This window comes from Solanum dulcamara, chromosome 3 (assembly GCF_947179165.1).
Source record: "Solanum dulcamara chromosome 3, daSolDulc1.2, whole genome shotgun sequence".
In the NCBI taxonomy this organism is placed as follows: domain Eukaryota; kingdom Viridiplantae; phylum Streptophyta; class Magnoliopsida; order Solanales; family Solanaceae; genus Solanum; species Solanum dulcamara.
The window spans coordinates 82,081,506-82,097,297 of record NC_077239.1 but is presented as its reverse complement, the minus strand read 5'-3'; the positions used below and the strand labels follow the sequence as shown (position 1 = coordinate 82,097,297).

General features: G+C 34.9%; 1 protein-coding gene across 1 annotated transcript; it reads right to left on the bottom strand.

Annotated features, from left to right (window-relative positions):
• Window positions 1-278: 278 nt before the first annotated feature.
• Window positions 279-13,806, bottom strand: LOC129883379 (signal peptide peptidase-like 5). The gene is made up of 14 exons (XM_055958036.1): window positions 13,538-13,806; window positions 12,221-12,379; window positions 10,752-10,863; window positions 10,527-10,646; window positions 7,915-8,034; window positions 6,320-6,492; window positions 4,501-4,535; window positions 4,252-4,408; window positions 3,970-4,023; window positions 3,767-3,859; window positions 2,256-2,398; window positions 1,695-1,765; window positions 696-779; window positions 279-619 (listed from the first exon to the last, which is right to left on the bottom strand). The coding sequence occupies exons 1-14, from the start codon at window positions 13,655-13,657 to the stop codon at window positions 516-518; spliced, it is 1,545 nt and encodes a 514-aa protein (XP_055814011.1). The 5' UTR covers window positions 13,658-13,806; the 3' UTR covers window positions 279-515.
• Between the last annotated feature and the right edge of the window lie 1,986 nt (window positions 13,807-15,792).

The following is a 15,792-nucleotide window of genomic DNA, read 5'->3' as shown; positions in this document are numbered from 1 at the left end:
GACATAAATGCAAAAAGTTTGTATAACCAAAACAACTATTTGCAGAGATGAAAAGTAAACATCTACTAATAGAAAAACAACATAGCCAATGTAGACCTACAAAGTGGAGTCTAAAATGATAGAATGTACGTAGGCCCTACCCCTATCTAATAGGTAGAGAGGTTCTTTCCGATTGACCATCGACGTAAAGGGGAAAAAAGAGCTGTCTAAAAACGGAGTAACCAAAGGTAAACATCTATTAATACCAAAAGAAATTGGAACTTCTCTACTATTTGTAATGGTAAAACAAAATGGGAATTATTTACCATTGAAAGTAATTCAATGAGTTACAACATTCTCCTTGTTCCGTGATTATTGTGATGTTACATAATAATCAATTGAATGATTGAATATACATAAAGAGAAGGATAGTGAAGTATTCCTTTGGAAAATCTCAAACTCTATTAACAACTTTTGCAGCATGCAACATACCAATGGCTTTTGCTTTGTCAACTTTATATTCTTCGAAAGCTTTATCAAGCGCTTCCTAGACGAGCTTCAGCCATTTGTTTTGATTCATCACTATTGTTCCAAAGGTCTTTTAATTCGCGTCTCACTGCCCCCAGTACCACACAAGTTCCTAGACGATAAAGGTTTTAGAAACGATGAAAAACTAAACAGCAATTTCAACTAAGTGGTCGTTAATTTTGGCATACCTAGTGTGCATGGCACGAGATACAAGAGAGCAGGTTGACCATGTCCATTCATTAAATACAAGCCCAAGTAAGTAATGCAAAGACCTGCATGGATTTTAGGTTGATTAAGGCAAGGAATGAACGAAATGCAGTATTAGAAAAAAGAAAAAGAAAAAGGGAGGGATAAAGTACAAGAATCAAAAAGTAAAGCAGAAAGAAGGAAACAGAGAAAGAATGATAGCTCATCATGTATGATTCACGCGTAAAAATTAGAACTAACACACGCAAAGCAGAAAACAATTTCCATAGATATGTGCAGAATCATAAGCAGAAGTTGTATTAAACTAGTTAGAGGAATTGTACATTGGAGCGAGAATCTCAAAATGATCTGCATCATGGTGGCTGAACTCAATAAAGAGAGACTTCTGTTTCTGAGTTTCGGTTATATGAGGATTCATTTTTATCGAAGTATGTGCTTTTAAGTCAAAAAAATTGTCATTTGTATACAAATGAAAAGTCATTTTGTTTAATGTTTTGCAGCCAAATTGTGGATGGACGTGAGGGTCTAATCTTTTAGTAAGGTTTTATGGTAGAAATAGAGACAACGAGCCATTTTCCGTTTTGTATTTGAAAAATAAACATTGTCTTGGAGTTTCAAATTCCACAAGTGAAACTTCATGACGAATATCCTAGAAGAGTTCAACTTGTTACAAGCTATTTTTCAATTATGAAATGAAGCTATTGCTGAATTTTACCCCTTTTTATGGTCTCAAGCAACTAAGAGCAGCAGCAACGTATTAAGACAAAACGGATATGAAATAACACTGTACAACAACAACATACCTAGTATAGTCCCACAAGTGGAGTCTAGATATGACATAACATGGTAGGAGCATCTTTTTTTTGAGAAAGTAACAATTCATGGTAGGAGCATATAAAAGCAGAAAGAGCGAGAAAAAACAAAAGGAACAATATATAAAATAAAAAATAAGAAGGAAGAAACAAAAGTGAGGTACCCACCAGTCCCGTAACCAATCATCAGCCAAAGGAAGTATCCATTTAGTACCCCCTTCTTTTTAGCTTCATCAAATCTGCAAAAAAGATTGAGAAGGAGATCAACAAGAGGTCCAAATGGTATAATTCAGAAGTCAAAACTAAATCGCCATCATTTTGTAGAAAGAACGAGTGAATTTAAACAAACTGAGCAGCTAAGTAGATTTGAAAACATCCTCTGCTGAATCCCATAAACATTTATCCAATTTTTGTTTTCCCATTTTTTAAACATTGTCATCGGAATGATTTGTAACACTTGTAAACTGTAATATTTAGAGATGTTTGCATAACGAATAAGAATTTCCATCAAAACCCAGAGCTTCATATATCAAAACATTCATGACTAAATTCATATATACTCACTCTCCTTATAGATGCCTAAAATAAGCATATCTTTAACAACAAAGGTAGAGAAGTAGTATGCAAAAAGGAAGTTTCTTATCATTTAATCGAGGTGATGTGCTAATCTTTACATTTCTGAAAGAGAGCAACAATCATCTTTGCAGGATGATGGAAGAGCAAAAATACCTGTATGTAAAGCAAATTAGCAAACCAGGGAAGAGAATATCCCCAAAGCCAAGCATATCAAATCCTTTATAAGGATCTGTTAATTTAGGAACTCTCAGAAGCATCGGGATTGATTCTCCGCCAGCTTTCTTACCTTTCGCAACCTACAAGAGAGACCAGATCCAACCACATGAAAAATTAATGACAGATACTGAAGAACTAAATTATCTTCTGGTATGAAGTGCGTGGCTAGAAGCGAGTTTAACCCAGCTTACTAAGGAAAGCATCTTGGATTAACCACATATTAACATATCTCAAAAGGAAAAAAACATTGAAACTATCAAAAAATAAACGATGCATGTGAGCACATTTAAATCACACAGGTACATCTTTATGTTTTAAACAATCCGGAGCAGCTTCATTAAAATCATTACCTAGTTCCTGTGCAAAACAATTAAGTAATTTTGCTTCATTCTGTGAATTTTCCACAATCCACATCGACAAGTTAAATATCCAAAAGAGTTCAATAAGGTTATTTAGCTACTACTACTTTGAATGTGTGCATATAATAAATGTTAAGCAATGATGAATGAATAAGCAAACAATATAACATTATATGAAAGACTACTTGCTGATGTTTAGCTTGTAATTAACATTTTAAACTCTTGTACTTTTAATATGCAGGCATAAGTAATGGGAGTAGCTTATTGTATTCTGGCAGGAACAGAGATGGATTTTGCATAATCTCTTGGACCAACCAGAGAAGATGATAGAATAACACAAGTTGCAGAACGCCATGGCCATCAACAACAATAGACTCTATGCCTTAGTCCTAAAGCAAGTTCTTGGGTCTGCTATATGGATCTTCACTGACCATGTTGCAAGAAAGCAATGACATCAGTGTAAAAGAAAAATTTAATGCCCAACATTAGTGGCATATTTCGAAAGAATAAAAACCAAGTAGAGGGAAGTTCTCCTTCCTATCTGCCTGAAAAATGAAACTAGAAAAAGACTGAAACTTTATCCCGACAGGCTGTATAACACCACCTGCCTGTAAGCGGAAGCAATTTTAAGTTTTCTAGAGATCGAAGACCAAAAAGGCTCCATATTGAAAATATTAAGAGGAAGAAAAACTTGGAAGAGATAATAGCATTCTTACCAAGTTGATACAAATAAAATACAAGATACACCTGTATATAGGTGTGAAATCCACATAATTAAGTGTGAGCATAATAAATAAAACATGGCTAATTAATGCAAAGCCAAACATATTCGTTATGCTGATACCTTCCATTGCCAACCTCTGGCTTCTAAAAAGTACTATTCCTCAAAACTAAAAATAATAAAATTTTAAATTAGTTTAACTTTCTTCATTTTCTTATACAAATCTTTATTTAGACATCTAAGTCATGATATGATTTGACCACTAACTAATATACCAATGAAGACAACCCCGCAAAGAGGCTTTCAATCCAGACAAAAAGCTGCATCAGCAGTACAGACTGAAATTGTAACTAAAGAGAACACTTAACTGAAATCATAACACTGTCATGGAATATAGTAGGAGATAGGAAAACCCAGAAGATGTCATAGACAAACGCGCAGCAGAGAAGCACTGTAGCAACCTAAAAGAGAAAGAAAATGACGTAAATGAAAGGTATATTAGTAGACATATGTAAAGCAAAACAAGAAATCAATTATGTTCACTGGTGAATTTTAAAAGCTATCAACACACCTTTATATTAGGCAATTGAGCCAACTGCAGAACAGTGATCATCAAAGCAATCCCCTGGCGAAAATAAAGTTTTCATTTACTTTAAACAGTTTTCAGCTGGTGCAAGTATCTAGAAGAGTGCGACTTGGTGATAAGTATGCATAAAACTCTATTATCCTAGAAATCACATAGCAGATTTAAGAAGATAATTCAACAAATAACACAACTAAATATACAACTGCAAATAAAGGTCTATCACACAAACAGTTTTTCAGTTAAGGAGGAAATTATAAATTAGCTTACAAGAATGTCTTGGCCAACCCAAGAGTATGATTCTTTCCTGTTTACCGCCCAGAAGATGGCGAATCCCACACAAAGTGTTAGGACAATTAGAGACAGGATAGTGACCTCCCCAAGAAGCGGCAAATTCAATGATTTCTTTCCACAACATCTACATTTGCTGCTTAAAAGATTGTACTAAGCATAGTTAAAGATCTGATCAGAAATTCGGTACATAATATGACATAGACATCATGGGTCAATACATCATACCTTAGTATGAGCGACACTATACAGTTATGCAGTCCCTGAGAAAGAAACAAAAAATTAAACAATAAAAATTCAACTAGCAGAAAAAATGTCGACCAAATGCAAACCACAATTAGTTTTGCTCCAAATTGTAGAAAGTGCATATGTTGTACAAATCAAGCATAAAAATAGAAAGTATGCAAATAATGTGAAAGCTGAATGAGTAGTCAGAATTTAGGTAACGCAACCTCCCAAGCACCATAAATACTTGCGCATGTCAACTAACAGAAAATGGAAGCTAACTAAAGCATATGGATTTGTAAGTCCAAATATTAATTACAATTACATCTATAAGCAGATGGAAAGGTTAACCTTTCAGACGATTATGGAAGGCACAATTATCATGGAAAATGCATTTATCACTCAAAAAGTTGGCTAAATATACTGTTCCTACAATCTCAAGTGAGAATCATAGATAACATAAGGTCTTTGATGCAGCCAGTATATTAAGCCTAAATACGCCTCATCAGCTGGTGCATTCCCTTGACTTTGCGGTTAAGAAAGCATAGCTCCATGACAATCACCCATAATGATGCCCTACCATTCATGAACTTGATGAGTGCAAGTACAATATTATTAGAGGGTCACCAAAAAGATAATATGAAAGTAACAATATACTAGGCACAGCTGACGTGTTTCCAATTAACTACGACTCCAAAGCTACTAATTCACTTCACATGCCCAAAAGGAAAATTGGCCAGGTGATTAGGAGTCTTATATAGGATAATTCACAGTTTCACAGAAATGCATGAATTTCGCATATCAAGGAACATTTAACATTTGTAGCACAATTCAAGAGTCAAATGATTGATTTGAACCATTAAACTGATGGCCATTTAATTTTAACTATTTTAACCTTGTAATCTGGCACAAGTGAATTAAAAAGGTAATCCACTTATGTGAATGCCTCTTTTTTCAGTAATATGAGAACCAAGTACATCTCCATGGCAAGTGGGTGGGCTCACAAAGGATGTTGTCCCAGTGTGTTATGCCAAAATGTGAGAGAGCTGAACACTGGACGATAACCCTTTAATGATCAATTTGGACTTTTTGGTTGGAAAACATTATAAAACCTTTCTAAGGAGAGGAAAACCTTTAAATATTTCAAGTCTATTTCTATCTCCAAGCTCTATGTTTGAAGTCCGGGAAGCAATGATTACTAGTGAAGACTTAGGAGTTCCTTAGTTATGAACAAAAAGTTGTTTCGATCATCTACTTAGTTAATCATTAAGGTATGTGATTGTATCCATCATACATGAGCTAGCACTCCCTGTCCCAGATGTTTCTTTTAATATTTTTATCAGGGGTCTAAGGTAGGGAGAGAGAGCATGGAAAAATATTTGTAAACTTGAATGCTAGATTAGACCAGCTATGAAACAGGTACTACCGAAGCACAAAGTTGTATCATTTTCCTGAGTAGTTCTAGGTTAGCAGGAAAAACTACTATAAGCATGGCACGGAAAATATTGCAAGGAGGAAAATTATAGTTCAATAACATAATATTTCAAAAATACATCACAATATATATTATTAGGCACTGACAAACACATTTTTTCTAAAAATCTTTAGACATTATATTCCATTTTCTTTGCGTACGATATGAGCAGATGCATGATATCATTATCTTGCTCATATGTTAGATACTAGATGCATGGCCCCAAACTATAAACTAATTCAAAAATGATGCAAAAATAAGCAGTGCCATGAAATGAGATGGTTTTATCAGACCAAATTGTATTGGCTTAGATGAAAGTCAAGAAGGAGAAAGAACGAACTTGAATACCTCAATTCCACCAATACAGAAAAGCAATATCAGCAGCCAGACAAACCACGTGGACATGAAAAAGTAAAGTAGCACCAGAAATGTGGATGCTGAGATGACAAATCCAATAGCAGCCCATGCAGTAATGTGCAGAATTTCACTGTCATCCTCCTTGACGGTCATATCATCATCCTGTAAGGAAACCATATCACTATTTAAGACATTCCAGCTATTAATCATCAAGCAAGGCATCATTAGGTGTTATCCAGCTTTGACACAAGAACTAGAAGTAGGAAAACCAAGAAAGACATGTTCACAGTACGCTCATAACATACAAATATAAATCAGAGATATAAATAAATCACTCGTTCAACTATATATAAATCAGATCAACTAAGGTCATATATGAATCTTCAGTTCCACTCCCCGCTCTATTAAGGGATATTTCATTTCAATACAATGTAATTGTATTTAAACACAATCGAGGAGTTCCGCAAAATTAGTGTGTTAAGATATGACAAGATTTATATTGATTAGGGTTTATTTAATTTTATTAGCTTGATTAGGGATTTGATTACATTTAATTAGATTATATCTGATTTAATTTGATTTTGAATTATACACTTACCAAATTGTAAGTACTTGTAATTACTATAATTTCCAACTAAGCTTGAGGGATTGATCAAGCTTTTCCATTCCTTCTCGTCCTCTCCCTATATTCAATATAGCGGTTAGCACAATCACACACCTTGCGACACGCTTGAGGATATTAGTTTTTGTAACACCACCATTTCCACTCAATCAATATATTGTAGCTCCACCAACCAAACAGGCCTCCATTATTTGAGTCTTGTTACCACAATGGTTGTCGACAATTTTTGAGATCCTCGAAACAGGGAAAGACCTCTCCGATTCCTTCTCTGGATAAATATGTCTCTCACACACCATTATCTTTGCCGTTAAGGAGAAAAAGAACCTCTAGAACAAGCCATCTCCTCAATGTGGAAGGTTTTTCCATCAATCTGGCCAAGTATCCTAAGAGAGCCCATTCTATTCCATTCCTTTTAAATTCTTGACTTAATGGATCCAGTTTAGCTTCACCATACCTCTTTTTTACACGGGAGATGTTTTGTAGGTGAGACCCTATTAGTGGTAGTGAAGGGAAAAGTGTAAGCAGTGCACTGGTCAAGAACTAAAGTACTCAAGGAAGTATGTATCGAGGATGAATTATTTGGAAAAGCAAAGCGCAGCGTAGCAAAAGAATTACAACAGAACATAGCAACCTTGGTCAATTCAGATGTATGTCAACTTCTGGGGCAGCTCTTTTGACGCAGGCAGCTAAGTTTTGAAAGACCAATAACTATTACCAATTGTGTTATCCAAAATCCAACAGCCAGAGTAAAATAAATTTACTACAGCATAATCAAGATGCAGTGCTGAAAAGCTAATACAAATAGCCACAAACAAAATCAAAGTTGAGAATGCTACTAACTGAATTTAAAAGAATATAAGAAGCTGAGCATGTTTAATTTGAGAATATATCAGACAACTTTTTTTTTTGTGGGGGGGTGGGTGGGTGGGGGACTCTTGTGATAGTTCATAGTCGTCACTTTCCTTAGATTGAGTAAACTTTTTCCAAAGAGCTGCACAAATAATTGTTCCAACAGCCATCAACCATATGAAAGACACCGAGTAGTCCACAATAGGGCGATCTGGCGAATATAACAGCAGCTCCACTGGATTAAGAAAAAGATACCCATATATCAAAAGTATTCCAAGTGCAATAAGAAAAACCAACAAGAAATAAGAAGATCAGAACAAAAGATATGCACCAATTACAGAGTCACTATGACAAAGTTTGCAAATAAAAAGCCATTTGATGTTAGCCAACACAACGTTTAAGTTCACATTCTCATCAGCTACCACTGACATTTTGTAGAGAGAAACTCTACGCTAATGAGATAAAAATATATCTCAGTAGCTCCATGGCTTACAACTGAGCTGAGCTCCACACACCACTAAAGAAAACAGCAGTTGTCAGAGAAAATACTAGATATAGCAACCTGTAGGTGAATAAAGCAGCTTGGACTCCACTACTATGACAATTGTTAAATAAATGAACCTTGAACCTAATTCAACTCCCAAATTAGCTCATGAGGTAGGTATTAGACGAACGATTGAGGATCAACCAATGTGGGACTCTGACACTCCCCCACAAACATAGGTCTGCCAACTGAAGAGTAGACAACAAAACATGACACACAATATTGGGTAAACCAAGAATTCAAATGGATTTGGCTCCAACAACACCATGTTAAAGAAATGAACAGTGAGCCTAACTCAACCCCAAACTAGCTCATAAGATGAGAATTGTACAAGACTATGTAAGGACACAAATAACCCATCCTTCAAACAATGTGGATCCTCTAACAAAAATCATCAAGGATAAAAGTTAAACTAGCTTTTAAGTTGTAGTGTCTTTGTACAGATTTGGATAATTCATATATCTTAAACTAGCTTTTGAATTCTGGAATTAGGCCCATGGTCCTTTGTAACATAGTGCTAGAGTAAGACTCGACCCTGATGTTAGGCCATCCATGTTATGTTACTCTACATTCCAGATGCTCAACCTCGATTGCACCGGAGGGATGGGTATTAGAATCTCGCATCACTTAAATATATGAGTTATGATCTTTTTTTACAACCTTGGATAGTTCTCACCTCTCGAGCTAGTTTTTGGGTCAATTTACACCCAAGGTCCATCTTCTTACATGGTGCCAGAGCCAGACTTATTCCTAATGTTAGACAAATGTTAGGCCACCCATGTTATGCAACTACATTCTCTAGATCCAGTCATGGACATGCTCAGAAAAGTGTTAGAATCCTACACTATTTAAGTGTATGTGTTGTAGCCTCCTTGCATGATTTTGGAAAATCCTCACATCATGAGATAGTTTTTGACGTTGAGTTGGTCTAAGGTCTATTTTTTAGATATGGCATCACAGCCAAACCCATCCTTTGGGCTGCCCATAGATCCCAAAGAAACACCATCTAAATTGTTTTCAAAGGCTTTCAAGAATTAACAGAAACAGAGTAGATTCCCTGTTGAATATTTACATTCTTCCAAAATCTTCAGTCCCATAAAATAATAATGCCCCTACTGGTACCATTTGCTAGCAAATCTGCCTAACTACCCATCTATTCCCCCCAAGAGACCTACTAATTGCTGAGACCAGTCTTCAGTTTTTGTTTCTGTAAACAAACTATGTCTGCCCTCCAATTTTTTAAGAAAGACTTGATGGTTTCCCTCTTCTTCCCTTGATTCAACCCCATGTCATTCCATCTTAGGATTTTACTTTCATCTGGAATGGGATTTATGATACCTGCCACCACCCTTGTCATGATTTAAGTCGGACACCAATTTCTTTAATTCTGACAACTTTTTTTTGTTTTTTAGTTTTGGACTGCCCTCCTACAGCTTCCTTTTGTTGTAGAAGAAGTTGTCTCCTTTGTTCCATTCTTAGTATCATATCTAACAATTCGTGTTCAAATTCATTTGCAAGACCCCAAATGGCTTGCAGGCCTTGACCATTACCAACTTTGTCCATTTGAAAGTGGAGATGACAGAAGGAATACGGATAATATTTTGATTTGAAGAACCCTTGCCGTACCAAGGCAAAGAAAGAAGGTCACTGCATAGCTGAGAAGAATGATCAGAATCGTAGCCAAGAGCAAGGTCCCTGATTTGAGACGGGATGGCTGGAAAATCAATCTCCGATCTTCTATCTTCTTTGTGTCACACAAAACCTTCATCCCAAACTCATTGCTTAACTGTTTTTTCAAAGTATTAACCTGTGACATGCCTTTTGCAGTGAAGGCACATCATCGAGATACAACCATAAATCGATGAAGAATTATCTAAAAGCTTTCTACAAACACACAAATGTCATACAGTTCCTACAGAAAACACCCAATAATATATGCAACAGGGACCTCTTGTTTGCACCAAAAGTTAACCAGCAAGAAGTGGGATTACATATCAATGATATATAATAAATATATTTCATACTTCAAAAGCACTCATTAATATGAATTATAATGCATGTAATATAAGAAAAGCAGATTACAACACAAGCTAATCAACATCTTGACAACCAAAATTAGAATCCAAAAGAAAGCCAACCTTTGACAAAACATTTAAGCAATAAATATGAGGTCAGGGCTTTACCTTTCTTTCCTGAAGTGATGTATTTATCAATAATATCTGCCCCCTCTTTTGAAATTGAAACAACAGGAATGGTTACATTTGATATGGTAGAATTATTAGGACAAGCAATCTCCAGAGGACCTAAATAAATGCAAGAAAAAGCAGCAGCATATCAGAAAGAGATGAAGGGAAACATATAAAACAGACCTTGAGACCTACGATGACAATGTGAGTCAGGGTTACAACCTCCTTCATCATTTATTAGCACAACACCTCTTGCACCTCCTTCTTGGGCAACCGTGGCCTTGATTATAAAGTCACATTCACCGCGACGAGCTAGTGCAATAGAGCCTGATAACTAGAACAAATGATATTTCTGCATTATTAATGTATAACAAACAACAACACTATTATTTTCTCTTTGTAGGACATTCTCGAGCCTATTTTTACAACAGCCAAACAGATATAGCAAATTTAGACTTCTTTGGTATTCAAAGTAAAATCAGTTAGTAATAGTTAACTTCTGGTAGATCCTAGTGGTAACCCTTTCGGATCATTTTACAATTCGGAATTCCTCCACACTACTATCTTGTTCCACTTCTGAATAGTACCATGAAAAGGATATCTTTCCTCTAAAATACCAATTGTATTTGTATCTCTAAAATAACACAAGCTCGAAGAAAGAAAAAACTAACAGAATTACTTAGACTCACAAATTGCTAATATAATTGATATTTTATGCATTTGGGCTAATATATGTTTATTTTTTGCAAGAACTTAAAAGTATAGCTGATCACACAAATAGTTTAAATAAATCTTGAAAGTTGAAAATGAAGCCATGTAGTCTTTTGTAAACGAAATAAAAAAGAAGAAAAAGATCTAAATTTTGGAAGATGACAAAAACAATGATTATCACTTGAAAAAATTATAAACAATTATAGTAAGAACTTATAGGAAGATGAGTTGCTGGACAGAGAGGGGTGAGGGTGTTGACAAGACCCACGAAAGAACAAAAGGTTGTTCAGTAAGGTATTTATCTAGTATGTGTTTAGTTCATCAAAGTAATCAAAAAGAAGAAGGAAAGATTGTGGCTACTTTTGAGCTATCAAGAAATCATTCCTGCCCCGCCCTGTACATAGTGCTACATCATCCTCGACCTATCGTCATTTCTACTCTTTTCTCCTGCCCTCCACTGCGACCCACCAGGAAGAAGTATCTTTCCATTTTCATGAGTGAAACTTACTCTTAAGTTTCTTATATGCTGAAAATAAGTTGTTCTATGCAGAGTTTATAGAAGTTTGAATTAATTTTACTTCCTGATAGGGAACAAAGAGATGGTCAATAGCTTAACATGTAGATGTTGTCACCTAACATTCTATATTAAAATTTTCAAAAATGTTTCTTCACTTCTCCTTGATATAAATGAGGTTGATTCACAATTCAGCTCCTTGAATCTTTTCAATCTTGTTGAGATTTGCATCAATTCTTTACTCTTAGAGTAGGACTTGGCTCATAAAGAAGTATGAATTCTATTGTTTTCAAATATTCGCAAGTTAACAAATGAGTGATGCAAGATCATCAAGAAAGATCAAAAGAACCAAAATTGGGTCGCGATAGAACTATGACTATTATTTAATCACGCAGGAACTTGGACAATGTTTCGTTTCGGATATCCACCTAAAAGTAAGGGTGTGTAAGGAATGTGGAGTAAATACCTTAGTGGAGGAAGCGGAACAGCCATTCAAAGGTTGTGTATAAACAGCAGGCAACCTGGAGGCACGTTTAGTATCAGTGGGTAATACAGACCCAAATGCCGCACTCAAGCCAACTATTGAATCTTCCTCACCACCATTAACCCACAACTTCACCAGCATCTTTAACAAATGGAAGGAAAAGAATGATTAGCACCGATAAGTTTCTATTTGTGCAGGACAGAACTAAAATAGAGAATACTCCAAGTCCAATTAAGAAATGGACCGAACCAATCTTCTCCATGTTGTTAAATGCCATCTCTTACAGATATGATCAAGTTGCAGTTTTGATACATCCTATTTCTGAATATTCTTTTTCATGTTTTACCCTTAAACATTAATTACTTATACTCCATCATTTCCAAAAACCTAAGATTAAACATCAATAAACATGGATAATGTAGTAAAATACTCATATCAATCATCATTTCTTAAAGGGGCATGCAAAGTCCAGAGTGGACAAGTAAAAGTGAATGGAGGGAGTATAATAAATGTTGAGTGAATCCTTGTATGGAAAACTTATAAAACACACACCAGAAACTCAAATTTAACTTTTTTTATGGAGGTGGTGTCCAAGTTAAGTTGTCCACACCTCGACTATTCCACCGAGTAACTCTGCCACCATGGTGTTGTGGTAAAATACGCATATCAATCATTATTTCTTAAAAGGGCCGTGTAAAGTCCGGAGTGGATAAGTAAAAGTGAACGAAGAGAGTATAATAAATGTTGAATGAAACCTTGTATGGTATCTTATAACACATAAACACACCAGAACCTCAAATTAAACTTTTTTTATGGAGGTGGTGTCCGAGCTAACTTGCCCGCACCTCAACTATTCCACCAAGTAACTCTGCCACCACAGCACAGAATCAAAACATTATATATCAAATAACTCCATTTCATAATCAAATTCCACCACATTCATGAACCCAAAAACAAAGTCTCCTCACCCATTTCAAATCATCTTATTAACATTTACCCAAAAAAGATCACCTTTTTATGATAACAGTGGTGTCTGGGTAAGCTCCACTAATTCCACACATATCTACCACCTCGCACCGCTAAAAAAGATTCTTAACTATTGAAACCCCTCAAAAGAAAACAACAACAAAAAGTCCATAACCCCATCATAATTTTCCACATAATCAAGAAATGACAACATCAAAACAAAAAAAATCTATAAAACCCATGAAAGACAACATTTTTCCACGCAATTTCCACCCAAAAAGCAAACCCCACATTTTATTTTCTCTATATACGAAAAGGGTTGAAAATATTTACCATATTGATTTCATTGCTGCAAGAGCTATGTGCATTTGTAGGAGCAGAATGTGCTATTGATGATACATATAGAAGAAAAACAAAAATAGATAGTCCAATGAAACGCCATAAAAATGCCATAATTATTTATTCAATGTTGATTCCCCCCTTTTTCTTCCTCTATATTTTCCCCAATTTTTGCGCTATATTTTCTTCGTCTATTTCAGCATTGATGTTTTTCTTTTCTTTTCTTTTCTTTTAGAAGAGTAGGGGAATGAAGGAAGAAAAGAATTTTCTTTCCGATGAAGAAGTAAACAAACTTTTAATGGTTATTTAATTTAAATTAATTTTAACTTAAAATGATAAAAAATATTAATTATGAATTGATAACAATTCCAACTCATATCAATATAATATGAAATTTATGGTTTGTTGCAATTATAAATATCAAAAGATAAAATATGAAATTAAATGACATTATTTTCATTAAAAAAGAATCATACTAATGAATTAAAAATAAAGGTAGTAAAATGTGAAATAGCATTCAACAACCAAGATTTTTTTTTATTGTTGCATAAATAGGACAAACTAGCACAGTCATTTCCGTTTAAAGTTGCTACCATTTACAACTAGTTTTATACTATTGCTAATTTACTTTTTTGGCCTATTTGACTTATGATTTTAAAATATTGAATTAAATTTTTTGGCCCATTTACAACTAGTTTTATTTTACAAAATTGATATAATCAGGTTGGATAGGCTGGTGCACCAATGAGCCGAGATCGGAGTTCAAATGAGCCTGTCCACCAGGCTCATGACCTCATCCGACCTAGCTCCCTCTCTCCATCCCCCAACCCAACTGTAACACTCCAAAAATTTTCATTAAAATTCAAATCATTCTTCATATGCGTATTGGCTCGAACTCGATGAATTCTAATTGCATATATGAGTTAGACTCAATTCCTAAGTATTTAAAGTTCATTAGATTGGTTTAGGGTCATAAAGGATCTCTAACACTAAGTCAAGTACAAAGAATTTCTATCGGCTAAGTTTTCATATGAATCCATATAAGGATCAACTTCAAACGACCATATCTCCTAAAATATAATGAATTGGGTGGCCCATGACCTATCAAATTAAAGGTCTTTGAGTCTTCTTTCCAACGCCACTAAGATTATACTTTTTGGAGTTTGGACTAAAAGGTTATGTCCAGTTAACCAGAAGGGTACATGATTAGTCTGCGTTGCGGACTTGGCCAATTTTGGTTCAACTTAAAATTTCAGAAAAAAATAAACTATGGGGGAACAACTCCGCGACGCAGACTTGTTCCACCCTAGTTCAAATATCTGCCTATTTTCAATTTTTGTGAGGGGCTTTTTGGTTTTTTCTCCACCTTTCCCAACCTAACCCACTACATTTTGGGATAAAAATCCGCCCCTTATCTTCTCCCAAAGAGGTTTTCCTCTCATTCACCTTAGGAGCTTTTAGAGAAGAGACTATAAAGTAGAAGAAAAGCTTAGATTCAAGATCTACAAGCTAGATCCTTGATTTTCTGTGAGATAATCTTCATTCCAGGTACATAAGGCTACTCATAATGTTGGATTAAGTTCATCCTCGTGCCCTACATCTTTATTGGGTTGAGTTGATTAAGTTTTGAGGTTCCATGAGTTGAGTTCTTGAGTTACCTATAATTTCTATTGAATTTTTGTATATAAATTCATAGGTATTGATGATGCCCTTGAGTTGAGTATTTGTGGTATACATTCATGTCTTCATTCACATAAACCTAAATTGAGATTTTATTTTTGTTGTATTATGCAGTGATAGAGTTTTTAAAATATGATTTGTGAAGGTTTTTGAATGAGAAAGAGTCGATTTTTGAGGAGTCCCTTAACTACCATTTTGATTTTTGAAAGAGTTGAATATATATATAAGTATATATGTTCCTTTAAAACATATATTTGAGAATGAGTTGAGTTTGTGAAATTCTTAAATTTTGTTATTTTGAACATAAGTATTTTGAGTATAAATGATTGTTTGAGATGGAGTTTTGGGGAGGTATGAATGAGTTTGAAAACAATGTTTAAAAAAAAGAACTTGATGATTGAGGCGAGTTGACTTTGATGAGAGTCCAATGAGACTAAATGAGTATTTTGAATATTCTACTGACTTGATGTACATGAGCATAATAAGAGTATTTTGGGAGTAGTATTGAGCGCCGATATGGGCTGAGCTCATAAACTACGTAGCTAGCGTAGGATAGAGGCCAAGCCTCT